Source organism: Theobroma umbraticum, unplaced genomic scaffold (genome assembly GCF_002168275.2).
Source record: "Theobroma umbraticum cultivar Fairchild unplaced genomic scaffold, ASM216827v3 scaffold_95.0, whole genome shotgun sequence".
Classification (NCBI taxonomy): Eukaryota; Viridiplantae; Streptophyta; class Magnoliopsida; order Malvales; family Malvaceae; genus Theobroma; species Theobroma umbraticum.
The window spans coordinates 4,241,435-4,260,045 of NW_018397257.1; the positions used below are offsets into that span (position 1 = coordinate 4,241,435).

At 30.6% G+C, this 18,611-nt stretch overlaps 1 protein-coding gene and 2 pseudogenes across 1 annotated transcript; all 3 read left to right on the forward strand.

The window, feature by feature from the left end:
• Window positions 1-12,034: 12,034 nt before the first annotated feature.
• On the forward strand, window positions 12,035-12,999 carry LOC110412848 (metalloendoproteinase 3-MMP pseudogene; annotated as a pseudogene).
• Window positions 13,000-14,756: 1,757 nt separating this feature from the next.
• On the forward strand, window positions 14,757-15,366 carry LOC110412463 (histone H3.2-like; annotated as a pseudogene).
• A 120-nt stretch (window positions 15,367-15,486) lies between these two features.
• On the forward strand, window positions 15,487-18,587 carry LOC110412462 (G2/mitotic-specific cyclin S13-7-like). Its single transcript, XM_021422996.2, is given in 11 exon segments — window positions 15,487-15,827; window positions 16,380-16,506; window positions 16,593-16,647; window positions 16,750-17,073; window positions 17,184-17,312; window positions 17,410-17,658; window positions 17,764-17,925; window positions 18,055-18,061; window positions 18,064-18,217; window positions 18,219-18,233; window positions 18,328-18,587. Coding segments are annotated over 11 exon segments (1,401 nt in total). The 5' UTR covers window positions 15,487-15,790; the 3' UTR covers window positions 18,470-18,587.
• The last annotated feature ends 24 nt before the right edge of the window (window positions 18,588-18,611 follow it).

Here is an 18,611-nt window from a genome sequence, read left to right on the forward strand (position 1 = left end):
TCCAAATTTTTTTTCCTCATCAAATTACGCTCAATGTTTTGGATACAAGCTTGTGAAGGTGTCGATGCCATTAATGATTTGGGATGGTGGACCGACCTACATCTCTCTTTAAGGAAGATATCGCCATATCACCACCGTGTGGGCATTTGTCCAACCCCCACTGGTGAATTCAAATTTAATGTCGATGGCTCAGCCAAAGGCAAGCCAGGACTTGCTGGTTGTGGTGGCGTCCTTTCAGATTCTGATGGTAATGTAGTTGGCTTATTCTTCTGCCCTCTTGGCTTATATGACTCCAACTTCACAAAGCTAATGACCATCTTAAAGGCTTTAAAACTCTTTGCTTATACTCTTTCCACAATACATATTGGAATGATAACAAAATTGAATATGATTGTTGGTTCCAATAAAAGTAAAGATTGGTAGTTAGACTTTGGAGCTATAATTCATGTATGCAATGACAGAAATTTGTTCAAGACTTACATGGAAGTTAAGAAATCAAAAAATGTTCTAATGGGAAATCATGTTACAAAAATGTTGAAGGAAAAGGGATCGTCGAGCTAAATTTCACTCCTAGATAGAAACTAACATTGCTCAATGTATTTCATATTCCTAAAATTTGGAAGTTTTTGCTAGTTTGTTTACAAAGAAAGGATTTAAAGTTGTAGTAGAATATGACAATGTCATAGTAACCAAAGATGGTATATTTGAAGGAAAATGATACTTTTGTGATGGTATGTGCAAGTTCAACATTGAACATAGATCCCGATTCCATTTACTCACTAGCATTAGTGTTTCTTGTGGAAGGGAATAGAACCAAAGTGTATAAAAAGATACCTATTTTATTAAACATTGAAGATAATTCAACAACATTCAAAGAAATATAATAGAACATGAATAGTATTTAGCAAGAAGCAATAAATGATAAAATAGATTCAATCTTCTCAAATAGAACATGGGATTTGGTTGATCTTCCTCCTGAATTAAAACTCATAAGTTGTAAATGGGTATTAAGAAAGAAATATAACATAGATGATTCGATGTAAATCTTTAAGGCTAGACAAGTTGCTAAAGGGATGACCAAAACCTTTTAGCAACAAGTTTAGCCTTAAAAGTTTAATGCAAAAAGAAAGCATTGATTATTTTGATACTTACACTCCTGTGGCAAGAAAAACATCCATAAGAGCGCTTTTGGCTTTGGCATCCTTTTATAAATTACATGTAGATAGCATTTGGTATGAGGAAAATAGGAGCACATTCTCTGTAATATACTCAATTAAATTACATTACAGTATTTGTTCTGCAACAAACCACTATAATGTAATATTACAAAGCAATCACATTACAGTCAATGAATATAATGTGATTGGAACCCAAAACTAATGCAATCAGATTACATTGCACTCTATAATGTTATTAAAGATATTTTTATCGTTCAATTTTGTTACTTTGTTAAAAACATTTTGTAATGTTATAAATTGTTTTTAATATAGATTTAAAGAATGTCTTTTTATTATTATCAGTAATCATGACTATCAATAAAATTTATATTGTTTTTTAAAAGGAAAAAATAAAATAAATTATATAATATAGAAAATTATATTAAGAAATGAAAATAAAATATATAAGATTATAATAAAAAATTAAAAAAATATATGACATTAAAAATATATTTAAAAGATGATATTATATAAAAATTAACAATAAAAAATACAAGTATATTAAACTTGCATTTTAATAAATAGGGATGATTCTAGAAATTGACATTACATTCTTAGTAAAGTACTTGTAACTCAAACGCTACAATGTTATTTTCCGTATATTTTAATTATTACTTTACTTATATACCAAACACTACAATGTTATCTTCTCTGTGATCACATTACTTACAATCATATTACTTGTAATCACATTACATTATAACGTACCAAATGTCACCGTACATCAAATGGATGTTAAAACTAACTTCTTAAGTGGAGATCTAAGTGAAGAAATATATATGGAGCAACCTCAAGGTTTTATACTTCTTGGAAATGAGAGAAAGTTTGTAAACTAATCGAATCTCTTTATGGACTTAAACAAGTGCCAAAGCAATGACATGAAAAATTTGATAGTACTATACTATCAAACGGATTTATACATAGTAATGTAGATAAGTGCATTTACTCTAAATTTATAAAAGACTATGGTGTAATTATATGCCTTTATATGGATGAAAAATATGCTTGGAATTGTTGAAACCAATAAATATTTGACTTCAGTTTTCAAAATGAAAGATTTTAATGAAATTAATACAATCTTGGGAGTTAAAGTTGAAAGAGATAAAAATTTGATTTTGTTGAATTAGTCACATTACATAAAGAAAATTCTCCATAAATTTAGTCATTTGGAAATCAAAGAGTTTAATATTTCTTATGATTCTAGTATAAGTAGCATAATGTATGTTGAAAATTGTACCAGACTGAATATAGCCTTTACCGTTTGTAAACTTTCAAAGTTTACCATTAAACCTAGCAAAAATCATTGAAAGAATATTATTAAAGTATTTGGATATTTAAAGAAACCCAAAAACTTGAAAATTATTATGGTGGTTTTCCTAATACTTTAGAAGGATTTTCTAATACTAGTTCGATAACTAATATTGATGACAATAAATCTATATTATGATGGATTTTATCTTAGAAAGTGGTGTTCTTCGACATCTAAGAAGCAAACTTGAACTACGCGTTCTATAATAGAATAAGAATATTTAGCATTGGCAGCTGTTGGAAAGGAAGTGAAATGGTTGAGACATTTATTATTAGATATAAAGTTGTGGCCACCAACAATGCTAGCGATTTCCATATATTGTGATAGTGGGGCTACAATATGTGTAGCCTACAATAAGATTTATAATAGAAAGTTTAGACACATAACTCCACAACATGCCTATGTAAGAGAATTAATCTCAAATGGCATTGTAACAATAGTTTACATTAAATAGAGCAAGAATTTGGTGACCCACTTACCAAAGCATTCCCAAGAGAAGCTGTAAAATCAACATCTAGTGCAATAGAGATAAAACCCTTGACTTAAATGCATTAGCAATGGAAACCTAACTTTGAGTTAACAAAATTAACAATAGAAGCTCAATGGGTAATAACAAGTTACTATATGTTGTTATTTTGCATTAAATTTTAATATTAAATAGCTTCATTCTAGGATGTTTAGTGTGATTGTTGCAATGAAAGGATGAGCAAAAAGTTCTTAATGGAAAAGTTAATTTCATGTAGTAACAAAGGCATAATGACAAAATCCACCTATATGAATATTGAAATGGTATCGCTTTAAACAAAAGTTAAAAAGGTTTATGATTGTAAATATTCATGAAACCAAGATAAGCACAAGGCCATATAAGTGGTAAAGCAGTTAGCAAAATCTCAAAGTGATTAAATAATGCTATGTGTTTGATATTTTCAATAATAACATAAGGAATTCTAGTTAAATCCATGTGATACTAATAACTTCATCTTTAATTTAAAATCTTACACTAATAGAAAATTCAAATATTTGATAAACTTTCTATTATGCATAATATTACTAATATTACAAATTAGTGGGAGATTATTAGATAGTATGTATACATGGGTTTATTGGAGTCCCACATTGGAAAGTGTTGAATAAAGGTTTATATAGTGGTTCAAACCATTCAAGACCAAATTGCTATATACTAGTGACTATATGTGTGGTATATATATTATTTATTTATATACATATTTATAATTAAAGGACTTGATCGGACTTGGTGCTTGGGCTTGAAATTCAAATAAACCTTTTACTAATTTTGGAAATAATTTTACTTAATTTTATTATTTTCAGAATTAATTATTAGATGCAACTATTAAAATAAACAGAATCTTTTCAGTGTTGTTAACAAAGACAATAGTTGAAATACACGGATTCAATGTTTATAAAAAAGAGCATACTTCCAAAATAGACTCTCATTTTTAAAAGAATTTCGCAATAGACTTATTATATCTTGAAAAGTCTTTATCTGCAAATCCCAATAGTGTAGGCAACAATTCTTTAAACATAGTGTGTTACAATATGCCTCAAGGCTTTTTACTTCTTTTCTTATACTACTTTTCTAACATTTCCATGGTGCCAAATGCAGTTGGTTGGTCTAGCTGACCACGTTATTTGAAATTATGTTTTATAATTAACAATCTAATATCTACTTAAGGAGAAATTAAGATAAGATAAAGAGTTCATTTGATAATCAAAAAATAACTTCTTGGGGGAAATTTTTTTTCTATGTAAAATATTTTATAGAAAATTTTAATGTTTTCTATTGTTTGAATAAACAGTCGAAAACATTTTCAATTGTTTGAATCATCTTGTGGAAAATATTTTCCACCATCATTGATAAAGTTATTTAGGTTATAAGATGATAAATACGAGTTGATTACAAAACAATTGTGACATTTGGTTTTCACTAATTTAGGATTAAAATTAGGAATGGAAATGAAAATGAGCAAAATCAATAATAATATTTCCTAAAGCATTTAACCACACATCTGTGATAAAAGTAAGCTTTATTTTTCAAAAAAATTTCCATATCTTCTCTTTTTACCATAACACTATAAAAATATCAATATTCATTAATTGTTCAAGATATCTAAAACCTATTGTAAATGTATATTCATCAAATGACAATCATTGAAATACTTTTTATTATAATTATTAGTAAGATTTATTCAATTTATAAATAGAAATTTTAATTACATTGGATGATTTCATTGAAATATATATATATATACATATATTAATTTCAATAGTATTGAACAATTTAAATATTAATATTTTAAGTTAACTATTAATATTTTTAAATTTTTAAATTTTTAAGTTAAATATTAATATTTATCAAAGTTATACTCCTAAGTTTAATATAAGAGGTTTTTTTTTTGTCCTTTGAAAATGTTTTACGCTATTAACAGATGTAAGACATTTTACATGGCTAATAGGTATTCTTCCTATTGACCCGTAAAATGTTTTACATCTGAAATAAATTTTCTGTCTTCCAAACAAGTATAAGTTTTGAAATCATTTTTCCAAAAATATTTTACATCAAAACAAATGGAACCAAAGTAAAATGTTTAGAAGCATATGTCCCAATTAATTTTTCTTAAATTATTGTCAACTATATTACTAATATATGGATTACCTTTTGTTTTTAAAGTTATTATTATCTAGTCTAAATACTTTATTTTGTTATTTCTTAAGAGTGAAATAAACGAAGACATCAATGCACTAAAAGATACATTCACTGGACAACTTATATCTCAAAGTATTAGGCCGAATAAAGCACTAGCTCTTTCACATTTTCCTATAAAAAGTATTTTTGTGATTTTACCCAAATAAGCAAATACCTAAGTGTCAATTAATTCATAATTGTTCTGAAATAAATATGAAAAAATAACTATAAGAGAAATATAAGAGAAAATATTTAGAGTAAAAGAAAGCATTTAGAGGGAGTACGAAGATCTTATTCAAGTATGTATTTGCAAATGAAGTGAAGGGGCTTAATAGGCTAATAACCACTTATCTAGATTGAATTTACAAGATGAAGATAACACTTATGGATTAGATGGATTAAATTCTAATCCAATCTAATTTACATCAAATCTAGATATAGATAATATAAATGGATATTTACAAAAATATTCATAACACTCTCCTTTAAATATCCATTTTATTAAGAATATGCCTCGTTAAAACCTTACAAGAAAGAAACCTCATAGGAAAAAAATCAAAATGAAGGAAAAAGAGTACATAATCTTTTCAAGAGTACACTTTTCAAATACTATCTTATTGAAAACCTTATCAAGAAAAACCCAGTGGGAAAAATCTTGATGAAGGAAAAGAATACAATGCATATTTTACTCCTTCTGATGACTGCATTATAGAGATCTTTAAGATGATGCAATCTAATTTTTTATACCAACTTTTCAAATGTTGTAGTAAGCAGGGCTTTAGTGAACAAATCTACTAGATTGTCACTTGATTGAATTTGTTGAACACTAATTTCACCTTTTTCTTGGAGATCATGAGTCAAGAAGAATTTTGGCGAACTATGTGTTTTGTTCAATCACCTTGAATATACCTTTCCTTTAATTGTGCTATGCAAGCAGTATTATCCTCATATAACATTATTGAAATTTCTTTCTTAGTTGACAAATCACACTTTTCTCGAATATATTGAGTTACAGATCTTAACCAGACACATTCATGACTTGCTCATGAGTTGATAAAATTTCTGCATGGTTAAAAGAAGTAGCAACTATAGTTTGCTTCATATAATGCCATGAAATAGATATACCTTCATATGTGAACAAGTAACCTATCTAGGATCGAGCTTTGTGTGGATCAAATGAATATTCTGTATTTGCATAACTAATTAAATTCGATTTTTATGCATTTGAATAATACAAGCCTATATCCATTTTTCCTCGAAGATATCAAAGTATATGTTTAATTCAATTCCAATATCTTCGAGTTAGAGAAAAACTATATCTTGCTAATAAATTCACAGTAATTGATATATCAAGTTATGTACTGCTAGCAAGATACATTAGTGCTTCAATTACACTAAGATACGATACTTTAGGACCAAGAAGTTTTTCATCATCTCACGAGATCGAAAAAAGTCTTTTTTTTTTTTTACATCTAGTGACTTTACAATCATTGGTGAATTCAATGGATATGCTTTCTTCACATAAAATTGTTTTAGCATTTTTTGCAATATAATTAGATTGATGGACAAAAATTCTATTTGTCAAGTGTTCAATCTAAAGACCCAAACAAAACTTTATTTTTCCAAAGTCTTTCATCTTAAATTCTCTTTTTAAGTAATCCACAGTTTATGATAACTCTTCAGGAGTTTCAATAATGTTCAAGTCATCAACATAAACAGCAATTATAATAACTTCATATCTAAACCCTTTTATAAAATACATGGGTTTAAAGGATTATTTTATAGTCTTTTTTCAACAAATGTGCACTAAGGGGATTGTACCACATGTGTCTAGATTGCTCTAATCCATGAAAAGATTTATTTAATTTAATCGAGAAAATTTCTCGAGAATTCAAATTTTTGTGCTTCAAGCAATTTAAATCTTTCAGGGCTTTTCATATAGGTATCGATATCAAATGAGCTATATAAATAGGTTGCCGCTACATTCATTAAATGCATTTCAATCTTCTTATATATTGCCAGACTAGTTAATATAGAATTGTAATTGCATCCACCATAGAGAATATATTACTTCATATTTAATACTAGATCTTTGGGTAAAACCTTGTAAGACAAGCCATGGTTTATATCTCATAATCTCAATTTTCTCATTTTATATTTGCACAAATACCCATTCATATTCCATTAGTTGAACACTATTTGGTGTATGGACTACAAGTTCAAAAACTTCACGTTTTGCAAATAAATTCAATTCCTCATTAATTGTGTCTTTTCACATTGACCAATCATTTCTTTGTCTACATTTTTCAACAAATGTAGGTTCAAGATTCTTATTTTTCTTTCATAATATTGAGCTCTATATTATATACAAAATATCGTCGACATTTATTTACTAGTTCCATCTTTTCTCATCATGACATAATTTATTAAGATATCTTAATTTTCACTAAATTTAGGTGCCTGAATTTCTTTTAAAATGTTTGTCAATTATGTTAAGGGTCTTTTCTAGAGTTTCTACTTCTTCTTCTTGACCATCTTCAATATTTTTCTCCTTTTCTTTTTTGAAAATTTTATATTTGAATCGTTTGGTCTCCACACTTCTGGCATGCCTTATCCTATAAAGACATTAATGCTAATAGGAGCATTTGCAGATGGTAGATCAGATTTAATTATTCTTTTAGGTTAATAAATACATCTGGTAACGAATTTACTATATTTTGCAAAAGAATTATCTTTTGAACTTCAAGTTCATATTGATTTGTACGAAAATCAAAACTAGATTATGAAAATTCATTATAAGAAATTTTCTTTTATAATTGTTTATTTTTCTCCCCCTAATGTTAGAGATATTATTTCATTAATATGACAAATGACAAACTTTGTTATGAATAAATCTCTTACTGATAATTGTAAATATTAATTACAAATGCAGATTCGTATCTAACATATATTCATAACCTCTTTTGAGGACCCATCTTTGTGCATTGTGGTGGAACAATTGAAACATATACCGCACATCCAAAAATTCTTAGATGGGAAATATTTGGTTCCTAGCCATAAATCAATTGTATATGGAGAATTTATAATAACTCATTTGGCCTGATGCATACAAATGTTATTGCATCTAAAATGGCATACCCCCAAATAGATATTGAGAGTTTGAATTTCATAAATAATGACCTTGCAATCAGTAGAAAGTGTTTAATAAATAATTCTACTAGACCATTTTGTGTATAAATATAAGTAGCAGGCTGTTTAATAGTTATTCCAACTAATATGCAATATTAAAGGTTTGAGATGCAAATCTACCAGCATTGTCAAGACAAATAATCTTGATTATATAACTAGGAAAATGTTCTTGCAAACAAATGGTTGCAAATGCCAAATTACAAGCTAATAATAAGCATACATGTGACCATCTTGTGGATGCATTGATTAAAGCCGTAAAATATCCAAATGGTTCACATGGTGGATACATGAATCCGCATATAACCTTGAATATTATTCAAAAATGTAGGAAATTGAGTCTTAACTTTAGCTGGTGATAGTCTTATTAATTATTTACGTTCAGAACAAGCAGCATATTAAATTCATTAAATTAAAAAATCTTCTGGTTTTTCAATAAATAATCATATAAATTTTCAATCAATTTTTTTGTATAAGAATTGATCCAGGATGATCCAACTGGTCATGCCAAACATTAAAATCATTAGTAAACTTCTAGTTTACTATAAGTTTCAATTATTCTAATATTTGTATAATTTAATTTTGAGAACAAAGTGAGTAATTTTTTTCAACACACACTTTCTATCTGAGATAATAGATGTAATATAGAGGTATTAAGTGTCTCTTCCATTTGTTATCTCAATATGATATCTATTTAAATAAATATCTTTAAAACTTAATAAACTTCTTTAAGACTTAATAGAAAATAATACATCCTCTATTACTTTATTCTTCAAGTTAGTAAAATATTAGCTCTTCTAGAGCCTTTCAATTAATTTTGTACTACTAAATATTGAATTGACATTAATTTTTTTTGTCAAGTGGGAAAAATATTTCTTGTCTTTAAACGTAGTGTGTGTTGTGGTAATGTTTGCCAAACATATATTTATATCATAGATCTTGGATCTAACAAGATAAATATCCATCTTTTCTTCAATAAAATAAAATATATAATAAAAAGTTTACAAGTTAACATGAAATAACATTAAATATATAATTAAAACATATAATAAGAACATATCATTTAAAAATATAATAAGAACATATTAAAACATCTTCATAATATAATTATATTAAAATATACCAATTACTATTAAGTTCATTCTCAGATATTCCCATTATCAATTAAATGATCAATTCCTCTTTTAGGACAAGAAAATCAACAATCGATATTTCTGTTACTAATTATATAATCAATTCCTCTTTCAGAGCGGACAAATATCTTGAGGTGCTATATCAACTTGGCCATGATTAAAATTATCATAAGATTTTTTAATTTTTAGTGATGCTTGATAAACTTTAAAACGTATAACAAGTACATGACCAATGGTTTTTATGCCACATTAACAACAATATGTTTTTAATATTCCTTTTATTCTTTTTGTTTTTGTCTTTTCATTATTTATCCACTTCTAGTGGGTTACAAGTATTCATCCACTTCTAGTGGGTTAGTGGATTAAGGTATTCATCCACTTTTGGTGCATTGAAAGTATTTGTCCACTTGTCGTAGGTTACAAGTATACATCCACTTTTGGTAAATGATCCATATATGATGGGTTATCCACTTTTAGTAGCTTATCCATTTTTTAGTAGATTACTGCATTTATCCACTTCTGGTGGTAAATTATTTATCTACTTCTAATGGTAAAATTATCTATATACTTCTAGTGATAAAATTATTCTTAGATTTTGATGATAAAATTTATTTTTCACTTCTGATGGTAAAATTATAATTAAAATAGTGATATTGTATATTATTATAATGACCTCTTCCATATCTATAATCATAATTATTAAATGATGTGGCATTCACTTCAGGGAATAGATAGATTCATGACAATGACCATAATTATTAAATGATATTACATGCACTTCAAAGAATAGACAAATTTATAATTTTATTATTAGTAGCTCATTTGTCACATTCACTTCAGGGAATGGACATTATGATTTTTCATTAATAGTTATATAATAGCAAGAGATAAAATATAATATATACTACATGATAGCAAAATTCATATTAAAGTTGATTTTTAAGGAATACTAAAGAAATATCAAGTCACTTACTTGATTTTATAAAATCAGAAATAGAAAAAAAAAACAACCTTTGTGAGAGAAAGAAAATAAAATAATACTAACACTTACCTGATTGCTAAAACCAGAAATCGAGATCCAATTATTGAAATTGTTTTGAAGCTTGAAGATGATGAAAACAAAATAATTTCAAAACTTGAGAGATCAAAGAAGATTGAAGATTGTGCTGATAACGTGTTATGAAATAAATCTAAAAGAATAACTATAAGAGAAAATATTTAGAGGGAAAGAAAGTATTTAGAAGGAGTAAGAAGATCTTATTCAAGTATGTATTTACAAATGAAGTGAAGGAGTCGATTTATAAGCTAATAACTCCTTATGTAGATTGAATTTATAAGATGAAGATAACACTTAAGAATTAGATAGACTAAATTTTAATCTAATCTAATTTACATTAAATTTAGATATAGATAATATAAATGGATATTTATAAAAATATTCATAACAATAATCAAAATAATCTAAATCTTTTTTGTTATACAACTTTGAACCCTCACATATATTAATCTCTAAATTTGACAAAAGAAATAAGTTTCTCAAAATAATACCGAAATGTTAAATTTTGATATTTTAACTTGAAGCTTTTATACGGATCTTGAAATTGTGGAATAAAAAAAAAAAAAACTACTTTCCATCCTATAAATCCAAGTCTCTTGAGACTATTAAGCAGCTTGATCCACTCGATGAATTTCGCATTGATTGTGCTGAATGACCTGATTATGTGTGTGTTTGTTTTTTTCTTAAAACCATTTGCATCTGAAAAACTGCGCCAACAAATTGTGATAAAACTATGCAGTTGTACGTTAAATAAAATGGCACTGCCATTAATGTTGTTTTCCTGTAGAAATAAAATTTCTGATGTTGTCCCTAGATTTACCAGATAGCATAGCCTTTAGTCTTATATTTATTTTCGGATCCCCATATGAAGTTTCCACTTTTATTTTTTTAACTTTGCAAAGCATATTGATCTAATTATGATTAACAACAATTTCTACAATATTACTTGACTTTCTTTATATGCCTAATTTAACAAAGCAGGTCAAAAAATTGTTTCTAATTTCAAGTCTGGAGGGCTAATGCTTGGTTTTTTGTTGACCTTTCTTAATACAGACACATTAACATCTTCCATGTTTTTTTAAAAAATGAAATGAACCTCCGCCTTCTTCAATGGTTTATTCCATTGAAATGCCGTTAAATTCCAATTGGTGTATATTATCAGTTGAGAATTCGTCAACTCAAGAATTATGTATGTGCTACTTCCAGGAAAAACATGATTAATCATCGGAAAAAAATAGAGAGAAACATATGATGACCTTTTCTTTCCAAATTAAAAGTTGTCTTCTTTTGCAGGACCTAGTAATTGAAGTCCTATTACAAACAAAGACTGACTCAAGATTTCGGTTCAGACTTCATACTTTTCCCATTATTACACCTATAAATAGACAACAAATATGCGCTAATGTCACACCCACCAAAGAGCTTAATTTCTCACCAGCCATTACATAATCGTCCATCATGGCATCCAAAGCTTTTCCATTCTTCTCATTCACCCTCCTCCTTTTACTTCCCCTGTTGTTTCAGGCTGTTTTAGCTTACTCAAATGAAAAAAAGCCATCCCCATTTGAGTTTCTCCAGCATCTGCAAGGATGTCATAAGGGAGAGAAGGTTAAAGACATACATAAACTGAAAAAGTATCTCGAAAGTTTCGGTTACTTGAGCTATAGCAAGAACGAAACTCATGCCAACGATGATGATTTCGATGATTTCTTGGAGTCTGCCATCAAAACTTACCAGCTCAACTACAATTTAAAGACGACTGGGACTTTGGATTCCAAAACTGTATCAAAGATGATGTCGTCTCGTTGTGCGGTAGCAGATATCATCAATGGGACTACCGGGATGCGTTCCGGCAAGAAAAGGCAGCACCCTGCCGGCTCTAAATCTTTTCATACAGTTGCGCACTACGCCTTCTTCCCAGGAAACCCCAAATGGCCAGAGTCTAAGTCCCATCTCACCTACGCATTTCTTCCAGGGACCCGAGCTGATGCCATGAACCCTGTTGCAAGAGCTTTCCAAACATGGGCTGCAAATACACACTTTAGCTTTTCTCGGACTGAGGACTTTGCAAATGCTGACATCACAATTAGTTTCGAAAGTCGGGATCATGCAGATGGAAACCCTTTCGATGGCCCTGATGGAACCTTAGCTCATGCTTTCGCGCCATCTGATGGGAGATTCCACTATGATGCAGATGAACAATGGTCTGTAAGTGTAACCCCTGGCGCATATCACTTGGAGACTATTGCATTGCATGAAATCGGACACCTTCTTGGTCTGCACCACAGCTCAGTTGAGGGGGCCATAATGTATCCCACCTTTACGGCCGGAGAAAGCAAGGGTTTGCATGGGGATGATATTCAAGGAATCAGGGCTTTATACAACAAGTGAGGAGCCAGACCTAGCAAGTGAAATTAATTTGCTCATCAATATTGAAAAATGTTGCATTTTACGGTATGCTAAGATACAGCTACAGGACAAATTTTTTATATTCATTCGTTTGGTTTCAAATCATTTAGAAATTATAGTCCATTCATGTATGGGAATAAATTAATTAGAGATGGTGATGTTTCTATTTTCCAGTTACATCAGTGTAAAGTTTGTTAATTTTAGACAATTTTATAAGTTTCTACAGGAATAATAATCTATGAAATCAGTCATTAAATTTAACGATATCTGAATGCTGGTCATGCACAAAAATTTTAAAACCAATCTGATATCTATGAAGAAATCATTTTTTACATTTATTTTATATTGAATAGTTGAAACTTTTATACTGTCAAAATCTATTTTAAAACTAATTAAAAAATTTAGATGCATGATTTATATATATAAACAAAAACACGAATCTAACGGTTGAATTAACAAACTTATTGAGGGAGGGTGTGTAGGCTTGACACCAGTTAAAGTCGATCTCTCCTTTTATATTAGTATTATTTTACTTACTAGTTGTTTCAATTGGCGAAACGAAAAGAAGAGAAAATAGACACTATATTTTTTCCACATGTTTAAATCATGTATTATTGACATCAATGAACTAAAAACAGTGAAACCAAAAAAAAAACAAAAAGAAAAAGAAAAATCTGGTAAAAGAAAATGAAAGGTAAAAAAGATGACATGGCTTTAACTGCCACATGGATTGCCACTTATAATGTTGTTGGCCGTATGACCACATTTAACCAAGTTAATATTGATATATTAGCCGATTTTTTTTTATCGAACAAAATTGATGATAAGTTAGAATCTTAAAAAAAATTAATCAAAATGAGATTGTATCATATTTTTAAATGATACATTTGATGAAAATAATATCTTAAATTAGATATTTATTTATTTATTTTATGTACAACAATTCAGAAGCTTACTAATGAGATGACCACTTCAGATATTATCACAATACCTAGATTTGTTGTGATGACTTTTTCTCGTGGCAGTATTATTAACGTAATTGTATTAAAAAAAATCAAACCTCCATAAGTATATGCTGCGGTTCAAAATTTTTTGAAGAAACTTTTATATGACCACCTTAAATATATATATATATATATATATATATATATCACAATAACTATTTCTTTGCCTTCACATTTGTGGAGATAGTAAAAACTATATATTCTTGTACAGTTTGCTATTTTGGGTTAAATTTTAATGAATGATGATAGAATAATAAGAATAACTATATAATATTTTCTTTTTTTAATGAGAAAATAGATTCATTAAAATTTAAATAAATTTTACGCAATGTAAGAGCAAATAAAATCTATTTATAGTTTATCTCAAGCAAATAATTCAACAATTATAAAGATTAATTATGTAAAAGAAATTGAAGTTAAGTTTTAAATTAAATAATAAATACAATTAACTGAAGTTTTAACCAAAAAAGAAAACAGAGTCCGTGGCTCGCTAGCTTTACGGATTATTAGCCGTCGATTCCATAAACGTCAATGGTCCACACTCCGCACCGCCCTTTCTTAAAAGAACAGATTCTATTGGTCCATTTACGCTGCACGCGGATTTCGAACCCTATTGATTCACAACCGTTGATAAGCAACGGTCTAGATTCACTCGTTTAAAAATCCTTCAAAAAGAAGCGGCAATTTTAAAGTTTCCCGCCTCCCACGAATTGTTTTGGTTATAAGTGGCCCGCAATTCCTCCCACCCTCTCCATCAGTTTTCTCGTCTGTGCCTAATTACTTTCTTTTATTGCTTTCCCGAGAAACAAACAAAGAAAATACCTTTTCGAAATGGCTCGCACAAAACAGACAGCCAGGAAATCAACGGGAGGCAAGGCTCCACGTAAGCAACTGGCGACAAAAGCGGCTCGCAAATCAGCTCCAGCCACCGGGGGAGTGAAGAAGCCAACCCGTTTCAGGCCTGGACAGTGGCGTTGAGAGAAATCAGAAAGTATCAGAAGAGCACGGAGCTGTTAATCCGCAAGCTTCCATTTCAAAGGCTGGTGAGGGAAATCGCTCAAGATTTCAAGACGGATCTGAGGTTCCAAAGTAGCGCTGTCGCGGCTCTCCAAGAAGCTGCCGAGGCTATTTGGTGGGCTCTTCGAAGACACCAATCTCTGCGCTATTCATGCAAGAGAGTCACCATTATGCCTAAGGATATTCAGCTTGCTCGGAGAATCAGAGGAGAGAGAGCTTAAAAATTGTTTCATTTTCATTTCGTGTGTCATTGTTCCGTTTCCATCTTTGTAATTGTGGGTTTTGCTATATAAATTTCTGGTTTAATCTGACTAAAATTATTCTCTCTCAGCATTTTTGGTTTAAAAATGAATCTGCATAAAGCCTTTGGGGCACTACAACGATTGTATTCCTTTTTGGGTAGATGAGTTATGTCTGGGCCACATTTTGCATAACTTAAAAGCCTTCTGTGCCTCTGTTTTGAGGTACATGAATGACTCTACTCCTATTTCTAGCCAAAGGAATATATAGAGTTTGATACAGTGGCGTAAAGTTGGGCAGGGGGCTTAGCATAGCCCGGAGTCCCAGGACCCAATTGAGGCGAACATGGAGTCAGGGAATAATCTAAATTGTCAAGATTTTAAATGAAAACAAAAATACGACCGTTACGCAATTAAGAAGATCAGTAGTAAAGGATTCCCAAAAAGCAGCATCATTGAATCAAACAAAGAGAAGACAGAAAAAAGGAAGAGAAAGATTTCATCTTTACTGGGAGATGGACAACAAAGTTGCTGCTCCTCAGCACCCCAGAGGTAAATATATCTGCTTTTCGATCAGAATGGACCTATTTTTTCATTTTAATCTTGGGATTATATCTTGTAACCAATTTGTGATTTTTTTTTTTAGAATCCTGATCTTTTATTTGTTTGGATCATGTCATTGGCATATGTTTGTTTAGTTTCCTCTTGTTTTGGTGTGTTTTATAGATGAAAACGGGGTTCTTGATTCATTGCAAACATATGATTGTTCTTGAATTTTTAAGTGTAAATAGCCTTTCATTCCATTTTCTGGGTTCTCCTTTTTCTTTCTTCTTTTCTGATATTTCGGGGTTTTATTTAATGCATCAATTTCCTCATGGACTTTTGTTTTTCCCCTTTTTTTTTCCTTTTTGATACTATTCATGGGATTTTCTGGGTTTATATCAAATTTGTTTTATTGTTCTCTTTATGAATGTCATCTGGGCTTGCTTTGATATGGTTTCTTCCTTGATCCTTTTCTTTTTATATATTTTGCCCCATTTCTTGGTTCTTTGTTGGTCCTTTGACTACTGTCCAAGTTCCTAAAAATTTTGGCCACCGTTTCAGGGGGAGGCAAGGTGAAGAATGAAGTAGCGAAAGGAAATCGGCGAGCTCTGTGTGATATTGGAAATCTTGACACTCTACAACTCATTGAAGGGAAGCCCCCTACCAATATTACCCGACCAATTACAAGGTCCCTCTCTCTCCTCCTCCGCCCCCACCCCCCTCTTCTCACTGCATCTTGTGTTTTTCTAACCTGTTTTCTTTTTGCTTTTGCAGGGGCTTTCGTGCAAAACTGTTGGCAAATGCACAAGCAGCAGCACTAGAGAATAAGGTAATTTCCCTTCTGTCACTTTTTTCTCAATTATGTTTTTTCAGTATTGAATGATTACCAGCTCTATTGCATTGAAAATCTATTAGTACCCTTAATTTGCAGAACTCAGTTGTAGCAGCAGCTGGTGATGGGTTACCAGTTAATGGCAAAGGCAGCAATGTGAAAAAGGTAGCTAAAGCTAACAAGAAGTTATCTAATAAGCCAAACCCTAATACCACAATTGCTAATAGCTCTGATGATGAAGAAGAAATGGTTGAGAAAAGAGGTGGAAAGCAGGCATCTAATAAGCCAAAACCAGAGACTGCCATCCTGATAAATTCAAATGATGAGGGAAATGTCAATCCGGTTAGTGAAAAAAGCTTGCATCAAAGGTCCTTTAGGAAGAATGTTAAGACACTCACTTCAATTCTTAGTGCCCGAAGCAGGGTAATTTAGATGTTTTCTTTTTCAACTGTAGCTCCATGTTATTGTTTTTAGATCAATTGAAAGATATTTTATTTGTTCTTTTTTGTAACTGATTTTGGCTTATGCTTCAGGCTGCTTGTGCTGTGGTAGCAAATGAGTTAAAGGATCATGTTGTTAATATTGATGCCACTGAGGTGAATGATGAATTAGCAGTTGTAGAATATGTTGATGACCTCTACAAGTTCTATAAGTCCACAGAAGTATGTTGTCTTAATCATTTATTTTCCCCATCTCTCTTCTCCATGTCCCTCCTATTTTATTTCATTCATTATCTCGTAATTGGTAAAATGGCTGCAGAATGATACCCAAGTCCTGGATTACCTCTGCTCACAGCCACTCATAAACGTACAGATGAGAAAAATTCTAGTGGACTGGCTGATTCAAGTTCACAACTCATTTCAACTTATGAGTGAAAGCCTCTATTTGACCATTAATATACTTGACCGATATCTCTCGAAGAAGGTTGTATCGAGGTATGAACTTCAGTTGGTTGGTCTGGGTGCAATGCTCATCGCTTGCAAATATGAAGAAATCTGGCCTCCACAGGTAGAGGTCTTCTCTCTTGTTTGTATAATTAGTGTTGAAAAATTTGATGGTGTTTCAATCTCCACTCATTTGAAGTGATTCTGAACATTATTATCAAATTCGCAGGTTAAGGACTTGGTCTGCATATCAGACAATGCTTATGTTGAGGAACAGGTACTTGCAATGGAGAAAGCAATCTTGGGGACGCTAGAGTGGTATTTAACAGTACCTACACCATATGTGTTCCTTGTTCGATATATCAAGGTTTCTGTTTCACCTTATATGGAGGTAGTTTTTTTTTTTTTCTTTTTGGCTCAGTTAGAGGTATTACATATAATTTTGTTGAAGCACTTCTCTAATTTGTTTTCATTTCTGTAATACTGGTACGTATATCTTGTGCTTTTTGGCCTTATTTAGATGGAGAACATGGTGTTTTCTTGGCTGAACTCGGCATTGTGCATTATAACACTCTTGTTTTGTACCCCCAATCTATGATTGCTGCTGGAGCTGTTTATGCAGCACGTTGTACTCTTAATAGGAGCCCTTTCTGGAGTGAAACTTTGAAGCACCATACAGGCTACTGAGGAACAACTAATGTATGGTCTTTCTTCCTTTTATTCCTAGATGTTTTGTTTTACTCTATGTGAGTGGCTGTTCAGATAAGCTGGCATACATACATACATGTTGCAGGAATTGTGCAAAGCTTTTGGTTGCTTTTCACCAGATGGCTGCAAAAGAGGAGCTTATGGGGATTTATTCAAAATTCGGAAGTCTAGGTAGAGATTGTGTTGCTCTCTTACCTCCGGCCAAAACTCTATTGGCCTCAGCATGAACACCCCCTGGCAGGCGTGTCACACAAAAATCATTATCCAATAGACTTGTGTTTAACTAGATTACTGTTCTTTACTGGCAAATTGAGAGTATTGAATGCAAAACTTACTTCTGCTTCTGCTTCTCGTCTCAATTTAGGGTAT